The sequence below is a fragment of the Pleurodeles waltl genome, chromosome 7 (genome assembly GCF_031143425.1).
Source record: "Pleurodeles waltl isolate 20211129_DDA chromosome 7, aPleWal1.hap1.20221129, whole genome shotgun sequence".
NCBI lineage: Eukaryota > Metazoa > Chordata > Amphibia > Caudata > Salamandridae > Pleurodeles > Pleurodeles waltl.
Window position 1 is genome coordinate 1488296477 of NC_090446.1, and position 21666 is coordinate 1488318142.

The 21666-nt window shown below is 44.0% G+C and overlaps 1 protein-coding gene across 1 annotated transcript in view; it reads left to right on the forward strand.

Annotated features, from left to right (window-relative positions):
- LOC138246552 (myeloid cell surface antigen CD33-like) overlaps positions 1–21257 on the forward strand; it is a 248615-nt gene extending 227358 nt beyond the window's left edge. The window contains exon 7 of the mRNA XM_069201222.1: positions 12668–21257. Within this exon, the coding sequence (XP_069057323.1) occupies positions 12668–12856 (189 nt within the window). The 3' untranslated portion in view covers positions 12857–21257. The remainder of the gene's footprint in view (positions 1–12667) is intronic.
- Positions 21258–21666: the final 409 nt, after the last annotated feature.

Below are 21666 nucleotides of genomic sequence, written 5' to 3' on the forward strand. Positions count from 1 at the left end.
TAAGTGTCTGTGGTCTGTGAATGGGTGCATGCATAAGTGTGTGACTGACTCTGTGAGTGGGTGTCTGAGTGGGTGCGTGAATGTCTGAGTGGGTCTGTGAGTAGGTGTGTGTGTGTGTGTGAGTGCATCTATCAGTGGGTGTATAAGTATCACAGGGTCTGTAAGTGGGTGCATTAAGGTCTGAGTGGCTTTGTGAGCAGGTCCATGAGGGTCTAAGTGGGTCTCTGAGTGGGTGTATAAGTGTTGGTGGGTCTTTGATTGGGTGCATTAGTGTGTGACCAGATCTTTGAGTGGGTATCTGAGTGTGTCTGTGAGTGGATGCTTGACAGCCTGAGTGGATCTGTGAGTGGGTGAATAACAGTCATGAGTGGTTCTCTGACTGGGTGAATAAGTGTGTGACTGGGACTGTGAGTGAGTGTCTGAGTGTCTGAGTGGGTCTGTGAGTGTGTGTGTCTGAGTGCATCTATGAGAAGGAGTATGAGTGTCACTGGCTGTCTGAGTGGGTGCTTGAGGGTCTCAGTGGGTTTGTGAATGGGTGTTTGAGTGTCTGAGTGGGTTTTGTGATGAGTGGCGGTATAAGTGTCACTAGGTCTGTGAGTGGGTTCTTGATGGCTTCAGTGAGTCTGTGAGGGGGTGTATTAGGGTCTGAGTGGGTGTGTCAATGGCTGCATAAGGGTCTTAGTTGGTCTCGGGTGTGTGTATAAGGGTCAGTGGGTGAGTGACTGGGTGCATGCGTGTGGTACTAGGTCTGTGAATGGGTATCTGAGTGTGTCAGTGGATCTGTCAGTGGGTGCTTGAAAGTCTGAGAGGGTCTGTGAGTGGGTGCATAACCGTGTAAGTGGATCTCGGACTGGGTGCATAAGTGAGTGACTGAGTCTGTGAGTGGGTGTGTGAGTCTGAGTGGGTCTGTGGGTGAGTGTGTTATTGTCTGAGTGAGTCTGTTAGTGGGTGTGTATTGTCTGGGTAGGTCTGTGAGTGTGTCTATAAGTGTCAGTGGGTCTGTGAGTGGGTGCTTGAGAGTTTGAGTGGGTGTATGAGTGGGTGCTTGATGGTGAGAATGTGGCTATGACTATAGGTGAGTGTCTGAATGGTTGTCAAAGTGTGTGTAATAATGGGTTTGTGCATATATATATTTGTATTTTTCCTATTTTTTTCTCGTCAGGGTTCATGATTTCATCATGACGTTACATGGGGCCGCTCTGAGTGCCGCAAGGAGTCACAACTCCATGATCATTAAAAAAAGTGTTTTCAACTATTCAAACCTATATTTAATCCATCAGCAACTTATTCATTTCACCTTTGGGGTTAGGGTACATCTACTCTGACCCCTTATATTGTTTTTTGCAGAGCAATCCATCCCCCAGGACCATTGCCGGTGAATAAAATGGTGGGTGCAACTTTCTAAAAAGCTTGCGGTCAGCCAATCACACTGCTCTTCATGGCTCACAGATTTGCAACGCTCTGCATGGAGTCAGAACGGAACTGCATCCCTATATTTATACTAATTTATTTTCCAGTTAATTTCTCAAAAACTACTGAGTGAATTTACACCAAAATGAAAAAAGGTCGCTTTCTGGACCAGGGCCTAACTTTCTGCCAAAGTTTGTGTAATGGCGTCCAGTAGTTTCAGTGCCACTGCTGTTCAAAATTCCTATGGAAAAATGGATGTTTAAAACATGATTTGGGCCTCTCTCTTTTTCTTCTACCCCCCCCCCTTGTACAAATCACTCAAACACTTTCCAAACAGCAGCTAAAATGAGCATTGTATTTTCTTGGAAAATTTTGTGAAGATTATCAACCAGGACCAAAGTTATTAGCAAAACAAAAAATGCCTTTCTACTTGGTCCTAACTATAACTATAACTAGCTAGTGGCAACTGCCACTAGGTAATATATCTATATCCCAAGCAACGAACGCTCCTGCCGGAGTCACTATCCATGGGGGTGGAACATCCTCCCAGTGGAGCACGCTGACTGAAAACTCCCAAACTTCAAACAAACAATAAAGATGCTCACTCAACGTTTTAGTGGAAGTGGATTTACTGCAACATAAACATAACGAGTTTCACCCAACATGTGGGCTTGATGAAATTCTGTGGTTGTGCGTTGATTGTTTTCTCCAGTACTTTGGAGGGGTAGGGTAATAGCGAGATGGGCTGAAAATTCTTTAGTTCTGATGGGTCGGCCAAAGGGTTCTTCCGGAGAGGGCGTATTTTGTTGTTTCCAGGCCTCGGGGAAAGTTCCAGTGTTGATGGAGCAGTTGATTGTGTTACGGAGCTCAGGGCGATGGATGCGCTGGCTCTGATGTATATGTGGTGTGGGCACGGGTCCGAGGGGGCTATGGAGTGGGTGCTGTTCATGATGTTGACTGTTTCCTCTGTGGTGAGCATGGACCAGCTATGAATGATCTGGGTGGGTTCTGGGTGGAGGAGGTCGGTCGCAGGTTCCGGTGCCAGCATTTTCCGGGAGGAAGCTGTCATAGATATCCTGGATGGTTTTGTGGTGGAAAAAGGAGGGAAGTTTGTTGCAGAGGTCCTGTGACTGGGGGATGCTGGTGGCTCCGGAGGGGGGATCTTTGAACTCGATGACTGAGAAGAGTTCCTTAGAGTTGCGTGCAGAAGAGTTGATGTGTTCCCAGTGTGCGTCCTTCCTTGCATTCTTGATTTTTCATCCGTGGGCGGTGGTTGCAGCTCTGAATGAGGTGAGGTCTTTGCTGATTTGGCTGTTCCTCCATTTTTTCTCTAAACGTCTGATGGTACGCTTTGATTCTTGGAGTTCAGTGGTGAACTAGCTGGCTTTCTTAGGTACCCATTTGGCCGATGTCAGCCGGAGAGGGGCTAGAATGTCGGGCATTCAGTGATCCGTGCATTGAGATTGCGTGCTGCTGTGTTGGCGTCGTCAGAGGGAGGAGGGAGGGATTTGGCGAGCGATGAGGTGAGTTGCTGGTTGGTGATTTTGTTCCATTTCCTGAGGTGGTCCTGGAGATGTGGGTATGGCTGCTTGTTGGGGTGATTGTGAAGTGTATGCAGCAGGGGTCGTTCCAGCCTGGGACGGACATGGTCTTGATGGTGATCTGGTTGCTTGAGGTGAAAATGGGGTCTAGTGTGTGTCCTGTGATGTGTGCGGGTGCATGGCCAGCTATCTGAGGCCAAGGGTAGCAAGAACGTTGAGTAGAGTGGTGGTGTTTGGGTCGGTGCGGTCCTTGAGGTGGAAATTCAGGTCTCCGAGAAGGAGGTAGTTGACTGACGCCGGGGCCTGGGGTTTTGCGATGTCTATGACGTTGTCTATGAAACCTGGGTGAGGGCCGGGTGGCCTGTACACCAGGGTGCCGCGGATGGAGGATTTGTGGTTGGAGTGGACCAGGAAGTGAAGGTGTTCCATGGTGGGGCAGTGTTCTTCTGGGATGGCCTTGACACGTAGTGAGGACTTGTGTACGATTGCAAGTCCTCCACCTGGGCGGGAGGGCCAGTCCCTCCTTAGTATGCTGTAACCATTGGGAATGGCAAAGGCAATGTCTGGATCCGAGGTGGGGTTGGTCCAGGTCTCGGTATGGAAGGCAATGTCTGGTCAGGTGGTATTGATCAAGTTCCAGAGTTCAGTGGCGTGTTTGTGGAAGGAAAGGATGTTCAGGAGCAGGCAGGTGATTGGGTTGTCGAGGTTGTTGGTGTCTTTCTGTGCGGAGAGTACATTCAACTTGTTAAGACTGCCACTGAAGTTGCAGTTCCTGCAGGTGAAAGGTCCGTGGGTGTCCTTGGGGGAAATGGTGCAGCAATTGCTAGTTGCTAGTCGCTGACTAGGAAGTCAGTGCATTTGCCACTGACTTGAAATTCTGGCCAACAGATCTTGTGAATGACATTGTAACAGACCACAAACCGAATGGCTTGGCCCGTCTCCTAAACTTTTGCATTGTGGTTAATTTCTGAGATCCATGCCTGATAAAATCTTTTTTGCATTGCTGACCCCAATATCGTATAATGGGAATAGGATACATGCAGTGTCATTGTTTTTTTTTTTACCATCCATGTTGCCTTAACAAAGACAGTTCATTTGGACGTGGGGCTGGTTCTTCCATTTTATTGCCTTCTTTGACCCCATTGCCTATTCATAACTGTATTTTCCCTCTGTTTGGTATAGCAGAAAATGATTGACTGCCCGTTGACAGTAATATTAAATTGGGAAGTTAGAGACATCTGTGGCTGAACTAGTTCCTAATTGTAGTCGCACTGAACCATGATTAATTGAACCATGGGTTGAAGATTACGAGCCAGAGGAGATACTTGTTCAATGATATCCAGGAATTTAGGCAGGATTGCCTTTAAAGTTATAAATCCTGATTGACTTTCTTTTATAAGGAAGTATGACATTTGCCTATTTGAGGAGACACGAGCAGTGGAGAAGGTGTTTATAAATGGTCATGTTTCGTATACTGTGGAGGCAAAACCCCCAATGAATACTGGGTGATTTGTATACCGGGTTCCAGAGCCTATCTTATCCAACAACTATTGGAGGGTCTCTTGGCCCCCAGTACTGTCAAGTCCCAGTTCCCACAGTTCCAATTTCAGATATACATAGATGTTTTTTCAACAAATTGTAGAATATTTTTTCATTTAAAAAACTGCCCATATTAGGACAACTTGTGCACAGAATCACAACTGTTTCAATTAAGAGTGCAAATTGACCAAAGTGATGTTGAAAGCAGTCATCACAGAATGTAGGCGCATAGGTATCCAGCCAGCATAATCTAAATATAAGGCAGCACTCACAAGAGCCAAGCATGATTGGTAGGAAATTAATTAACATAATCTGCAACAGGCTATTAAAACAAATGCCAGCATATCCTTTTGGCATATAATTTGACACAGGAGCTTAGATAGTTTGAGAACCTATTCATACCACATTGAACCGAGAAGTGGTTAGACCACTTCTTTGCATTAAATGGCCTTAAAACTTTAAAATACCCAACATCCCCAAGCGGAATTAGGAGATTAAAGGCCTGATTTAGATTGGCGGATGGGTTACTCTGTCACGAACCTGAGGGTTATTCCGTCCGTCATATTATAATTTCCATAGGGTATAATGGAATTGTTATTTGGTGGATGGGACATCCAAAACGTTTGTGCTGCAGTAACCCATCTGCCAAGATCTAAATAAGGTCCCCTGTTAAGGAGGCATAAAATCCATCTATTTGGGAGACTGCTGAGCCATTTGTTTATCTTAGAGGACACCCTCTCTGCTATTAATAAACTTAAACTAGCCAAGGCTCCTTGGCCAGATCGAATACTTGTTTAAATCGGAACCATAGATATTGGTCTGGTATGTCAATCTTTTCTCTAACGCAATTGTGGCTAGGAGATATATACCCAAGACTTGGAGGGGCAGAAATCATCCTAGTTTTTATGAAGGGCAATATTTGCAGACTTTTGAATTACAGGCTTTTAAGCCTAATAGACAATCTGCAGAAAGTCTTTGCAAGACAGCTCTTGGATAAATAGCAAAGCTGAATAGATAATGAACAAGTTCTGTCCGCACTCTAAGCTTGCTTTCAAATGAAAACAAGGCCGTCTGACCAAATGTTCAGGTTTTCTCTTTTTTATTGGAAGTATGTGCTACTTAGTCATAAAGACTATATCCCTCATTCCAATCTTCGTGGTAAATGCCGCCTACCGCCGTGCTGACAGCCGCCAAGATACCGTGAGCACGGCAGTATACCGCTACAGGTATTATCACCCAGACAGAGAAATCAGCCACTATACAGACACCCACACAAGTCCGCCAGCCCTAAGGCCAGTGATAAATTGGCAGGACCAAAACCCACACCGTTATGCCATCAGGAATACGCCCACATTATCAGGACCCATGAATCACTGCAGCGGTCTTTCAACGGCGGTAAACCATTGGAGGTACACACTGCCGCGCTCAAAAAACACCACTACATTGGACAATTCAAACTACATACACCTGACACACATACACACACCACACCCACACACTCACTCCACTATAAAACACCCACCCACATTACCCACAACCCTTTCAATGAAAAAAAAGATTGCGAACAGAGAAAGAGACAAGCCAGGAGCACCCACTCAATCTGAGCCACAGAACACCATCACCCATACACCATCCACGCACCTCACAGCACACACCACAACACATCACCGAACACATATCACATTACACATCCTCACACATATCAATCACACCACATCCATGGCACCCCAAAGACACCCCAGGTTCTCAAGGAAGGGCTAAGGGTCATGGTAGAGGAAATCATCCGGGTAGAGGCACAGCTATTCGGATCACAGGTGCAGCAGATGTCCATTGCTAGGAAAATGGAGCTATGGCGGAGAATCGTGGACAGGGTCAACACCGTGGGACAGCACCCAAGAACAAGGGATGACATCAGGAAGAGGTGGAACAAACTACGGGGTAAGGTGTGTTCCGTGTTGGTTGCAAGACACCAGGTAGCTGAACAGAGGACTGGCTGTGGACCCCCACCTCCTCTCCCACAACTAACAACATGGGAGGAGCAAGTCTTGGCAATGATGCATCCTGAGGGCCTTACAGGAGTAGCAGGAGAACTGGACTCTGGTAAGTCATATCTTTACTACTATATCTCCCACCCTACCTGCATGCCATCACAAACTCCTCCTCCTGCCCTCAGCCCCATCACTCCACTTTCACAACCCACCCATCCCAAAACCAAGCCCTGCATGTAACACCAATCCATGGAACCCCATCGCACACCTGCATGGACACCCATCACCACAGCATGGCCATTAGAGAGAATCACCTAGCCCACAAAATCACCATGCGTACAAGTCACAGCTGACAGGGCAATCACAACCATACAGGGAAACACACCCATGCACAAGATGGCACACGCAGATACAATAACACTCCATTTTCTTCCCCACAGGACCCCTACTCAATGTCACCGGAGGGGAGTTGCCACCAACATCCAGTCCCACCCCAGAGGAGGCCCACAGTGATGACAGCAGCTCTGCTCACCTGGATCACAATGACAAACCTGGCCCATCAGGGACCTCTGGACAGTTGGTTACCCTGCCACAGACCAAACCCACCACAGAGCACCCACCCCCCTCAGGAAACACCAGCTCTGCACCCAACCAGCGGGCCCATGCCACTGTCCCCAGGACACATCAATTAACAGTGTGTCTACCACTACAGGGACCCCAGGCAACCCCACAAACACAGGACGATCAGGGACCTGGGGTCAGTGGCAGTGGGCACACAGTTCAGGGAACAGAGGCACAGGACAACAGGGAAGCTGGGAGGACTGCTGTGCGACAGGGGGAGGAAGGCCCAGAGAACTGACTCTCAAGGAGGCACTCACCAACATCCTGGGAGCATATCACCATTCCCAGGAGACGATGGGCCAGATACAGTACAAGTTGCAGGAGACCCAATGGCTGCAGGAGGGACAGTACCAGGGGACCAGGGAGGACCTAAGAAACATCAACACCATCCTGGTCACCATTGCAGGGGTGCTGGCTGACATGGGCAACACCATGAGGGAGGCAGTGGCACAACAAAAGGGCCCTGACACTAGCCACACCAAAGATCAGCCCTCCACCTCTGCCAGCACCAGTGGATAGGAGGCCCCGCCACAGGACCAACAGGCCACCACCACCCCACCCCCTGCAGAAGGAGTCCCACCTGCAAACGGTCCTTGCGATCCAGGCAGAAGCCAGAGAACATTGCCAAGACCCCTGCCAGGAAATAGGACTCTCCTGATTGTCACCCTTCTGTCCCACTCTGTCACCCTGTCCACCTTGAACTGCCATTACTCCCCTTCCTATGCCCCATTGGACAATGCACCTGTGATACCAAGAGACTGGACTCTAACTGGACATTCCTCCACCATCACCCCAGCCCATTGCACATCCCCCTCTACATATGAACATTTAAATAAACACCCTTGGAACAAATACAAATCTTGAGTCTGTCAAATGATTGAAATATGTATTAGTACAACAGTCTGAAAACATTGCAAGTCATATGTACAGTTATATAAACATTGGCATGACCTTTAGTGGGCAGCACTAAACATACCAGGACGCAGAGTGGGCCACAGAGATCTGAAATTAGAGATGCCAAAGGGTACAGTAAGTGGCCATAGACATAGAGAAATCAGGCTGCCATGTACAATGTCCAACAGAAAACTAAAACGTAAAGTGAAGTTACAGTGTCTTACCTGTGTGTCACTGGAAGTACTGCTGAATGACATTACTTCTGTTGTCCTCATCTTCTTCCTCTGCCTCCTCTTCCTCACTGTCCACAGGCTCCACCGCTGCCACAAGACCATCTCCAGGCTCATCCTCCTGCAGAAAAGGCACCTGGCGTCTCAAGGCCAGGTTGTGCAACATGCAACTACGATCTGGCATACCTTCTTGGGTGAGTAGTAAAAAGGGATCCACCCGTCATATTGAAACACCGGAACCTGACCTTTAGGAGGTTGAAGATCCTCTCAATTATCCTCCTAGTTCTCCCATGTGCCTCATTGTAACGTTCCTCTGCCCTTCTCCTGGCATTCCTCACTGGGGTCAGTAGACATGAGAGTTTGGGGTAACCAGAGTCACCTGCAAATATTGAGGGACATCTGTCAGACACATACTTACCCTTTGGAACAACCCCATATCCACACACCAACATATACTGGGTGGGGACCTTGGGCTCACCTATTTGCCACACCCGGTGCCTCTGGAGTTGGCCCATCACATATGGGATGCTGCTATTCCGCAAGATAAAGGTGTCATACACAGAGCCAGGATACTTGGCATTCACATTGGAGATGTACTGGTCCGCCAAACACACCATCTGCATATTCATAGAGTGATAGCTTTTTCTATTCCTGAACACTTGTTCACTTCTCTGGGGGGTGGGACAAATGCTACATGTGTACCATCTATGGCACCAATGATGTTGGGGATATGTCCCAGGGCATAAAAGTCCGCTTTCACTGTGGCCAGATCCTCCACCTGGGGGAATACAATGTAGCTGTGCATGTGTTTAAGCAGGGCTGACAACCCTCTGGTCAAAACGTTTGAAAACATAGGCTGAGACATCCCTGATGTCATGGCCACTGTTTGGAAGGAACCACTTGCCAGGAAATGGAGCACTGACAGGACCTGCACTAGAGGGGGGCTACCTGTGGGCTGGTGGATAGCTGAAATCAGGTCTGGCTCCAATTGGGTAAACAGTTATTGCATTGTGACCCGATCAAGTCTGTAGGTTAGGATAATGTGCCTGTTCTCCATTGTCGCCAGGTCCACCAGGAGTCTGTACACAGGAGGATGTCTCCATCTCATATTCATCCTCAGCGGTTGAAGCATATGGAGGAAAACGGTGAGCAGAGGGTCATAATCACACATCTGCAATAATGATGCATTTCTTCCTTTACAGAACCAGTATGTGAATCCGAGAGTCAGTTGCTGTTCCAATGTCTACTGTGACGCAGTTAGGTACCATGGCCTGTGACCCCCTGAAATGGCGGCTGCTTGACCTGTGAGGAGGAACAAGTGGAAATGAAGTAATTCCGCTGGTGTTGTGTGCCATTGCGGTAGGCGGTCAACGACCGCTGCGCAACTTCGCATTGGTTATCATTGACCCTGTGGGTTCCAGGAGCCAAAGGCCATGTATGCCGGCGGTGATGGTACGCACCGCCGCGGATGTGACCACCATTTTCTATCTCTTCATTCACTTGCTACCTGACCTTCAACAGGATACGACCTACACTGCAAGTGCTGCTGTGGCCTGTGTCTGGAAGCGACAATGGCTCATGTGTCTGGGAAAAGGGCCCCTCCTTCACTGCAGAGGAGTTGGAGAGACTGGTGGATGGGGTCCTACCCCAGTACACGTTACTCTACGGTCCTCCAGACAAACAGGTGATTACACTGTGAGCATGATGTGTGGGCCATGAATGTATGGATTTCTGTGTATGTAAGCCAGATGTAGGGGGTGATGAGGCGTCCTGGCTAGAGTGCTGCATGTTTGGCGGTCAATGTATATGTGTCAAGGGATGAGAGGGATATGGTGGGCCATGAGTGTGACGGTCCGGACGGTTAACTAATTACCTTTTCTGCTTTCTTTTTCCTGCAGGTCACCGCCCATCAGAAAAAGGGTATTTGGCATGCCATCGCCAAGGAGGTGCGGACCCTGGGGGTCTTTGACAGGCGGAACACCCACTGCCGCAAACGGTGGGAGGACCTGTGTCGCTGGGCAAGGAAGACGGCGGAGGCCCAGCTGGGGCTGGCCTCCCAAGGACAAAGGGGTCCCCATCGTACCCTGATCCCCCTGATGTGCTGCATCCTGGTGGTGGCCTATCCGGAGTTGGATGGGCGCTTGAGGGCATCACAGCAGCCACAAGGGGGTGAGTACAAAATCTGATTCAGTACTTTGCACTCATTAAGCTTTGGTGGGGATGTGGACTGTGGGTGCCCCTAGGCCCTGGCGAACATGGCAGGGTAGGTCCTTTGTTGGGCAGGCTCTGAAGCACTCCAACCCCAATAGTGTTAGTGGGCATCTACTACTGGTCAGGGCCCTGTTTGTTTCAGGTGTGCAGCTGATGGCGTTAAGCATTGTACCCCATGGGCTGGTGACTGGCATTGTAACTGGTGGTGCATGGAATAGTGCATAGGGCTGTTCCGTGTGAGTCGTATATGCCAACAGTAGTGTTGTTGCTGGCATTGACCAAGTGTATCCTCTGTCTCTCCCCCCCTTTTTGCTTTGTCACCCTGTCCTTGTGTACATTAGCATCATCTGGCAGAGGAGCAGAGGCACCGGCGACGGAGGGAGCTGCATCCCACATGGGCCTGGAGGCCGAATCCACCGACAGTGAGGGCATCAGTGGGACGGAGGGCGAGAGGAGCACCACAATGGGGACCGGAGGGGACACCACAGACAGCGACTCCTCCTCCGATGGAAGCTCCCTGGAGGTGTCGGACACCTCTGTGCCCACCCCAACAACAGGTATAGCCACTGCCCCCCTACCAGCACCCCCCTCCCAGCAGCCCCTCAGTGTGTTTCCCGTGGCCACTCACCCAGGAGGGTGGGCATCTCCTTCACCCCAGGCACCTCAGGCCCTGTCCCAGTGAGCCCTGCTGCCTGAGTGAGGAGGCTATTGACCTCCTGAGATCCCTCACTGTTGAGCACTCATCCACTCTGAATTGCATCCAGAGTGTTGAGAGGTATTTGCAACAAACACCACGGTGGTCGTTAGCACAGTAGCGTAAAAACTTTTGACACTATTGTGGCGCTTTGCTACACTAGCGTCAAAGATTTTGACACTAGTGTAGCACAGTGCAAGGAGGCCCATAGATTTCTATGGGAGCATCATTTTAACACCTGAACTGAGCAGGCATTAGAAATGACGCCAAAAATGGTGCAGTGAAATGTTTTAAATTTCACTGTGCTATTTGTGCTGGCCTCCTAGAGCTGGAACGCCCCCTTGCATACCTTATGCCTGGTTCAGGCATAATGTGGTGCCAGAGTTTACACTTTGTCAATATGGTGCATGGAAAAATTCACTTTAGCGCCCCTTAGTGTAAAACAAATTACACTATGGGACCGCCAAGGTGGTGTTAGGCGCTCTTAAATATGCCAAAATTGTTTCATATAGGGTGTTTTTTTAAGTCTTTTCCTCCATAATTTTCTAAGGCTGTTTTGCAACAGATACTGTGACCATTAATGTGTGGTACTGGACTTACTCTGTTCAGAAGTACATTTATGGTTGCTTTAGTTCTTTCTATCTGTAGTAACTTTAGAAGTGCAGATTTTGAATAGCTATTGGTCTTGTCTTTTGTGGTTGTACTTGTGTACTTGTGTGTCCCTTCCGAAAACCTGCTTTACCTGCCCTAAACACCTCCTATTTAGTAGTAAGTATTCCCTGTGTTCAGCCTCCCCCCAGGCTCCTCCCCCATTTACTAGTAAAACCTAAACCTATATGTATAGAAATCTTTGTTCAGGTGGAAAAGAAGTCCACATAGAAAAGACAGGTGACAGCAGAGGTCTCCACACATAGGTTTATTAATAGGATCTTGTGGTACAAGTGGTATAGTACTACTTAACATATGTTGTGAATAAACCCATTAGAGTTGTGTATGTTATGGGGGCAAAGTTCACATCACTTCAAATTGTATACTTCTTTTTGTTGCTTAAATTTACTACAGTGATACTGAAAGATACGTTCAATTGCCTAAATCGCATGAAGAAAGCAACTTATGTGCAGGACAATGGATAGCATGTCAAATGCATATAGTGTGGATCAACTTTATGCTTTTTAAAATCATATAACAAGTGAGATCTCCGATCTTCTGTAGATTAAAGTTTCTGCAGAATGTATATAAGAAAATAAATAAAATCATGGTCATAACTCCAGTCTTCTGATTAAAGTTTCTGCAAAATGTATATAAGAAAGTAAATAAAATCATGGTCATAACTCCAGTCTTCTGGACACATAGATATACTTGCAATCTAATTGTGTGCACATTAATTCCACAATAAATTCACAAGGTGTGATGCCTTGTTATTCATTTATAAAAGCTTTAAAAAAATGAAGGCTTGTGAACCTTTGTGGCTCTTCCATTTGTACTTATTTGGTCCCATAATATTCTAATTGCTCTTCCCCTTGTCTGCATTCTCTGTAGGGTTCCAGGACTGAAAACAATCCACATTCTAGAGCCAACACAAAGATCTCTAAAGAAGAAGATATGTATGAGAACTTCAATAATGACAACCTTCATTATGCGTCCATCCGCTTACCCAGAGCCAAGCCTGAAAGCAAATACAGCCCCATTTGTGAAGAGACCTTATATTCAGAGGTTAAAGTGCACTAGCTAATTGGCTTCCCTAATTTTTTGGTCCAAGAAATTTTATATTTGCTATGTTCCAGTGAAATATTAATGTTTTGTGTGCATGCAGTCAGTGCACAAGATATGCTTGTGCTCCTTGAGGGGTGCTAGCAAGCATCTTTCACTCCAGTGATGATATGGTCTGTTCTGCTGATGAACATAGTAATCTGCTGGATGAAGTGAAATCTGATCCACTAACTTTAATTGCTACAGTCATGATAGACTCTGTTGCTTTGACTCCAGGAAATTTCGCTCAATAATAAATCTCTGTGCTGGTTATTGAGCCAGACATTTCTCAAGAATGCATCCAGTGGATTACTGCATTACAAGTGGAGATGTGAGTGAGAAGGTGTTTAAAAGAGTGAAAGTCAAGTCATCAAATACCACAGACTGGGGCTCTTGAAAAATACTCTTGGATTCATGATGTGGATACAGAACTACTAAAGAATGAACCTGGACCTAAACCTCGGCAACTTCAATGCAAGGAGTTCGGCTGGAGAGCAGCAACACTGTCAGTTCTTTTACGGCCCAGGCTTGGATTTGGGGTGCAGATTGCTGAGGCATTTGCTGCGCTTCCTGTGTAATTGTGTCCACATTATGGATTTTCCTAATTTGCCAGTACTAGCAGCATCTCACATTGTAGTTAACCACCATAGACTGGAGATTTTCATATTTGTTAAGCTTCCCTAATGAAGACCTACCTCTTATGCACCTCTCCGTAAAAGACCAGGAATGCTCTGAACTCATAAAAATGTTTCTAGTCTACAGAGTTGTGTCCCTCAGGAGAAACCACTATCCAATAAAATATCAGTCTTAAACTGGCGTTTAGAAATGGCAAATCTAGATCCAGATATAATGACTTAGTTGCCTGAAACCAATAACATAGGTGATTCTTTCATGACAACTATGACTAACACTGAGCAGAAATGCATTCTTCTTCGAAGGTACCTATGAGCAGCAGTGAAGAGTTGTTTTCAAATGGACGTCTAATGTCGCAGTCTACTGTGCTCCAGTCATGACCTGATCACTCTCTTCATCTAAGCTATTTTTTGTTTTTGAATTTGAAATGATTGTAAAAAAAGTGACAAGCAGGGGGGCTGTTACTGTGGGGGAGAATAGCCCCGAACCGCAAAGAGACAAAGATGCATTATTAGTTCAGGAGTCTTTATATTGTGCTATGACTTGCCCAACTTTACTGGCTCCAAATAATCCAAAGGCTCCTAGCCATGAAATGCCGGGGTGCAATCTGCTCATAATATGCATAGTCAATTATTACAGACACCTTTCTCGAAATAAGGGGTTAAAAGGTGTTTCAATCCCAAATATTCCTGTGTACAACATGAGGAGCTGAAAAGTCATTCTTGCTGAACAAACTTACATTTTAACGGTGTACCAGAGGAAACAGAAGGGTGTAACCCAATTCAATAAGAGATTGATTAAAAAACAGTTGACCTGAAATTAATACTGGCAGATAGGGCCCCAAGCCAATGAATACCACAAGCCAAATATTCATGCACCATCTTAGTGAACTCTGATTACTAAACAAATTCTAGCCAAGGCTATTAATTAAAAATCTTTTGGGGGCTCTGAAGATTTCAAGTGTCATGTTCCAAGAGGATTAATATTCTTAGGAAAGAATTTAAGGGGGTGTTAAACTTGTTCAAAGGAACTGTTGCCTAACCTTCTCTCTTTCAACAATCAAAACTGTAAATTTTGTACCCAGGTCATATCCAGAAACTTATGACATGAGCACCAGGAAACCTTCCTGGGTGATAGTGAGTTCTAATAACTAGCATTATATGACATTACATAACTTTCTAAAGGAATTTAAGAGATGAAAAACATTTGTGGTCTTTTTCAACATATTGAGATGTTTGATTCAGGTACTCCCCCGCTACATTTAATTAGTCTAAATGTCACACTTTCATAGTGCATTAAGGCCATATATTGGGAGAGGGACATTCTAGGGTGGAGCAAAAGCATTAGGGGCTATGATGTATACCTGATTTGCAGATGGATTCTTTTCTGGGGGATTAATTGATTGCCACATTCATTAAGTTGTTATTGCTGTGTACAGTAAAAAAAAAAAGATGTTTGCTGTACCTAGGTGGTCAATAGTCTGGCAGGCAACAGGGGCATTCAGAGTACTACTACAGGACACCTTCATATATGAGTTGGATATCGGTCTAAAGGTAATGATAGGCAATTGCCTTTTAAAAGCCACACAAAGGGAGGGTTGATTTTCAGAGAAGCTTGCTGGGAGGGCACTGGGTGCTAAACACAAAAAAATAATTTTCCAGAAACATTTCTTGCAGGTGGTGTTTGCAAAGGGCTGATATATCTGTACTGGATGTTTGGGGATATTAACATCATACCATGTAATATAAAAGGTGTATTTAACATGTAAAGATACGGCCCAGTTCTTAATTGAATCAAAAGTTTCAAAACCTTTAACCCCAATATATATTTTTTTGCAAGAGACCAATCTTAAATCCAACAATCCAAAGCTTTTTGTCCCCTGTTTTTTTCTCATACTGTTTTTATGCAGCCAGGCCCTGCTTACAGGGATATTGCTATTTTTTTCATGGGCATTTAACTGAAAGTTGATTCATGATGATGGCCTTGGGTAATGCAACATTTGATACACAACAACTTAACTTTATTAACTACTATGGCTCTATCAATGATCACATTCTTCCATTGCAGCAGATTCACAATTTAGGAATGCATTCCTCAGGTCCAAACCTAATGGGGGATTTCAACTTCATCCAATTCCCCAAGCTGTATGCTTAGTATAAAGGAAAATATTGTCTTATAGATTTTGGGTATCTTGAGAATGCACTTACAAGACAACATACGTTTGTCTGAACAATTAATTGCACCTCCAGCTTAGAATTATTTCTAATTTATCCATCCCTGCAAAGAAAGAGCTCCTCAATAATAGCTAGTGGTATCTCAAATCATTCTCTAGTCACTGTAAAAATACAGTGACTATGATTTAACTATTAGATTATGATTCAATTCCTCCTCCTAGATGGATCTTGGATACAGCGCTTCATTTGAATATAAAATTAAAATAAATTATTCCTATCTTTATTGAAGATTTCTTTTTAATCAGTCTTCATCCTGCTCTGCTTTTAATAGTCTGGGACACCTTTAAAGCATGTTTTAGAAAGAGGTTGTCACCTATAAGACCAAATTAAATAAAGTACGCAAACAGAAGTTAATGGTGTTGCAGGAAGCTTCTAAAAAAGCATTAAAGTTACATTCTATATTAATAAAGCCTTCTAATAATCACAGGGTATTTCAGCAAGAAACAACTTGAAGGTTTTTTTTTTTCTGGCAGACCTTTCAACAATCATCTTATGAAGAATGCAAGCCTATAGGCAAGTTAGTTCAGTCAGCTAAAGTTAAATCCAAGAGTACTACAATAGGTAAGGGATGGATCTAGATATTAATTTGCTTGTTAATCAAACTCATGATATTAAAAAAAAAAATCTCACTTAATATAGGTCTGTTTATCAGACTTTTGAAGTTATTTCTCAGGAAGCAATAACCACATATCTTGCATGAGTTCATCTCTCTAAGCTGTCACTGGACCAACTAGAAACTTTGCTCATTCCCATTATGTGAGATCAAAAACATTTTGAATACAATGGGAAAATATAATGCCAGTAGTAGTGATGATATTCATATTGAGATATATAAAGAGTTCTTTCCCCAACTCCATGATGTTCTGATTGAACTTTACAACCAAATATTGGTGTTTGAATACCTGCATCATTTTTTATTCTATAGTGGTGAGCCACTAAATAATCCCATTTTGTACAACTCTATGTGTCTGCTTAATATCCATTAAAAGCTATTCTCTAAACTATTGTCCCTTTGCATCATACTCATTGCATAAAAACTGATTCATAACAAACAAAATGGGTTTCTACTCAGAGATCTCTTTAAATTAACCTCCTTTTTTTATTTAGATGATCGGTTAGTAATAATACCAATGCCACAGTCCTCATGATCGATGCTGATAAGGCTACTGATTTAGTCACTTTGTTTGCCTTGTTTCGTATTCTTAGGGTGTTTCAATTTTCCTAGTCAATTTATAAAAAAATTGTAAAAATATATACTTAGATGCTTTTGCCATGTTTGTAATGAATTCAAAATGGCGGAAACATTTAAAGTTTCTCTCAGAACTCACCAGAGATGCCTCATATCCCCTCTTTGTTCACCTTATTATTGAACCCCTGATGACTATGATTTGTTATGAAGAGCTTATTTCATGTCCTCCTTTTAGCATATCCAAATTACAACTTTTTGCTGATGATATAATGCTCTGTTTGACAGCAGAGAACGTTATTTAAAAGGGCAATCATTAATCATTAATTATTTCACTTTGATAGGTGGTTGTAAAATCAATCATAGTAGGTCTGAGATTCCTGCATTTAATGGCATATCGCTCAATCTCCCACTTCAATTAGTGGGGCGATTTTCTTCTATCAGTCTGTTGGAAAATGGGTTATTGGTAAGGGCAGGTAGGTACCTACACCTAGCAACAAGCCACTAACCTCCACCTAGGTACAGTTAGGTCTCAGTAAATTAATCCCAGCTCAACCCTTGGTAGCTTGGCAACGAGCGTCAAGGCTTAACTTAGGAGACAGTGTGTAAAGCATTCAAATATCACAAAACAGTAATTAAATAAAACACAGGAAACAGTTTAAAAATCAAAAACCAATTTATAAAAATAGTTTATATTTTTATCTTTAAAATGACACAAAAACGAATAAAATCGGATAAAGGGAACCGGAGATATGATTTTTTAAAGAATTATTACTTTTCTAGCGCTTAGAAACAAAAAGCGCCAATCGGGTCATCTGGTTGCACCAGGACCCGGGCAAAGTCAAACTTTCAGGCCGACCGCGATGGAGCCCTGCTCGGCTACAGGTCGCGGGAGGCCTCGGTCAAAAAGTTACCTTCTGACTTAGTCTTTATTTTGAAGTTTTGCTTCACCGGGACGAACCTGCCAGTTGAATCCGACCTCCTGGAGCCCTTGTCCGGATACGCGATGTGGGTTTCCTCGGTGGAGATTTCTACCTTCGGACTTAGTCGTTTTTTCGAGATGAAAATCCTTCGACCGGGGTAAACCTGGATCTTGATCCGACGTCCGTGGAGCCCTTCTCGGATACGATGGCTGGGAGGTCCCGGTCAACTTTTTACCTTCGGACTTAGTCTCTTTTTCGGAGGTTTTTCTTTACCGGGACGAACCACCAAATCAGGCCGGGTCGCGGTTGAGGCAAGCCGGCTAGAATTTCCGCGGCGGGTCGGTCCCTCTCTGGAGCTTTTTTTTCAAAAGTTCTCAAATCTTTTCCAAACTTCTGGGGCTTCACCCAGATGTCCTGCTAAGGTTCTTTTGGGGTCCACAGCTCACCCCAAGGGTCCAGAAGTTCTGTGATGGTCCTTGGGGGGTGCGGACTTCAACTCCCAGAATGCACCTGGCGCAAACTCCTTTTTGGCCACTGGACAGTGGTCAGCTCGTCACTTTTCAGGAGTTGGTGCAGGGGGACTCTGGATAGCAATTTTTCACCTGTAGCAAACAGGGAGTCCCTCCTTGAACCAGTTGAAGCCAGGCAAAGTCCTTCTTGTGGTGAAGCCCAAGTGTGCAGCTGGTGCAGTCCTTCTGAGTGCAGGGTCCAGGTGCAGGCCAGGGGTCCAGCAGGGCAGTCCTTCTTCTTCTTTTAGTTCCTTCTTCTTGAAAGTTGGTGGGGATCTGAGGTGTGGGTGCAGGTCTGCCAGTTTTATCCTTGCTCCTGGGTGAAAAGCAGGGGGGGCCTGGTTCTCCAATCAGGTACAGGGTCGTCCCCCTGTGATGACCACTTCCTGGGAAGTGTGGCAAAAATCCATCCCAGTGGGCAACATTCTCTAAAAATCCAACATGGCTGAATCTGATTTTTGGAGGTTACATCTGGCTGAGCCCACCCACTGGTGTGGCTAAAAATCATAAACACACCCCTCTCTTGCCCTCTCCTAATCTAATCAAGGGGCACCTAGCTGTCTGGGGTTGCAGGATGTGGGGGTGTTGCTGGTTGCTCCAAATGTCCTTCTCTGCCTTTGAAGACCAGTTTGGCAGCCCTCCCCCTTCCTGCCTCACCATCTGCTGAGGGGAGATTCTCTCCCCCAAGCACATTCCTTTGTGTGAAGCCAGGCCACTTCACACCTCATCAAGACAGCTCTGCAAAGCTGCTGCAGGCTGGCCAATCAGAGCACAGCAGCAAAAACAATGCAGGGCTGAAATTGGCAACTTTTTAGGTAAAGTCTATAACTCTTTACCTGAACAAGTTATATTAAATCCAACAACTGGAAGTTGTGGGTTTTATTACAACAATGAATTTGATACCAAATTCTTGGTATGCAACATTTAAGGAGACTTTAAAATTTAAAATAAAGTCTCCCCATTCTAGCCTATGAAGGCCATTTACTTCAATGAGGGAAAAACGAATTTGGCTGTTTTTACCTCACCAGGGTTTATAAATCTATTTTTATAAAGTCCCTGCTTATAGTTACATGGTACCCAGCCCTAGGGGCACATAGTGCACACCTTAGGGGTGACTTATATGTAAAAATAAGGTAGTTTAAGACTTTGGAAGTACTTTTAATTCCAAAGTCGAATTGGCATATAACTTTAATTTAAAAGCAGCCAGCAAGGCAGGCCTGCCTTTAAAATGACACTGGGCACCTCAGCAGTGCACCTAGGTGTGCACCACCTATGCTGTGGTCCCTAAACCTACATGCCCTACCATATACTAGGGACTTATAGGTAGGTTAACTTAGCCAATTATAATTAGCCTAATTTGCATATCCATTTTACACAGAGCACAGGCCCTGGGACTGGTTAGCAGTACCCAGGGCACCATCAGAGTCAGGAAAACACCACCATAAAGTGGAAAATGGGGGCAAAAAGTTAGGGGGCCTCTGCAATCAGCCCTGTTTTCTCACACAGTCCAATTAAATATTTAGAGAATCATGTTTATCCCAATTATTTGAATGCATTTAAGTTAAACTGTGGATCCACTGTGAATATAGTGCGTACATTTTTTGAGCAATTGCTACAAGTCACTTTGTCTATTATGGGAAGGGTATCCCTTCTTAAGATTTCTAAACTGCCACTTTTTTTTTTTTTTTCTGATGTCCCCAAAATAAAAGAAACATTCGAATGGACATTATTTTCTAATGTGTCACAAAAAATTATTTCAATCAGATTTATATTATGATAGAAAATTTGTCTGAGCAGCCAACGTCCCCATATATAAATCATAAATTTACAATTGTATACAGAGCGGGGGGCTTGATTTACCTCATGTAAAGCTCTAATGTCAAGCGGCTCGGTTAGATAACATTTCTTCTCTTTAAATCTCCTCCTTATTTATTATTTATTATAAGATAATTATTTTCTTGAATTGATGATCAAGGAGTCCGACTTCCATCAGCATCCCCTCCTGAAAACATCAAAATGTCTAGAGAAAGTTAAATACAAGATAATATATGCTTTGATATTTCATAAATGGTAACTTCAGCTCAAAAAATAAGATCTTGGATTGCCATGAATTCATCTCTTTGCTTGATCGTGCCAGTTACTATTTGGTTTTGTCTAGTAAGAGCCTGAATTAATTTAATTTCCTTTTATTTTGAATAATTCCTGGAAGACATGGGTACAGGTACAATGTATGACCTGACTTTTGTTTTATTTAAGGGTATCCTCAATCATTGGTTGATACTGTTGGTTTAATTTTAAAATCCCTTTTCAAGAGTGATTGATTAGGGTTGGATAGTGGTATTGACTTCTTCATCATAATCTACAATCACTGGTGTTTCCTGGGTTTTTTGATGAAATAAAAAATAAAACTGGCTGCAATATCTTGCCTAGTTCATTATTCACATATACATTGTTAAGAGCAGCAGTTATTGATATTAATTTCCATATCCATTGCACGTTCTATAATTCTTCAATTCAGGAAATCAGCAGTGCTACTATACTTGGCGCAAAGGCTGGCAAAAGTCAATGGGTGTTAGAAATTATTTGTGCCAAGAGAAATAATAAAAAATTAAATCACATTTAATTGGGGAATTTTTCTCAATTCAAGAAGAAAGATTTGCTATTTAGATACTCTAGGTACCTTTTTAACAGTATTCAATAGGAATATCAAAGATTCAGTTTATAGAAGATGCTAAAATTAATGCTTTATGCATGATCTATGTTTTTAGAGTGGTTCTATTTCTGAATCTATTGACAGGCAGGTCAACCATTTATGTTCTTCATGACGTATTTTATAGAAAATATGCTCTAATTTTCCTTTGCTACATGATGTAATATTTTTGATACTACCTAATAACAAATAAACAATAAATAAACAAAAACAGAAGCAGCAGCCATCATCTATTTTGCAAGTTGGTGAGTGTCTTTGCAAAAATGTGCACTTGCTTTTGGCCACAAAATGACTATTTCTTGCAATTGAACATTAAGGTTTTACTATCATTGTCAATTCCTGATCATTTTGTTATCAAATCTTGTGCATTTAAGCAGAGAATGATTGAAATTGATCTGACTCCAGGAATGCAATCATGGTTCTACTGAGCCTCACAAGTCCAGTCAATTATCCAGTTAGCTATTTTGATGTGCAGTCCTCCAGTTGCAACTGCTGTCGACCTTTTATAAGAAATATCCAATTATGAGTAGGGCACACATATATTTCCTAAATCATTAATCGATCTGCTGTTTACTCATATTGAGATAAATTCCA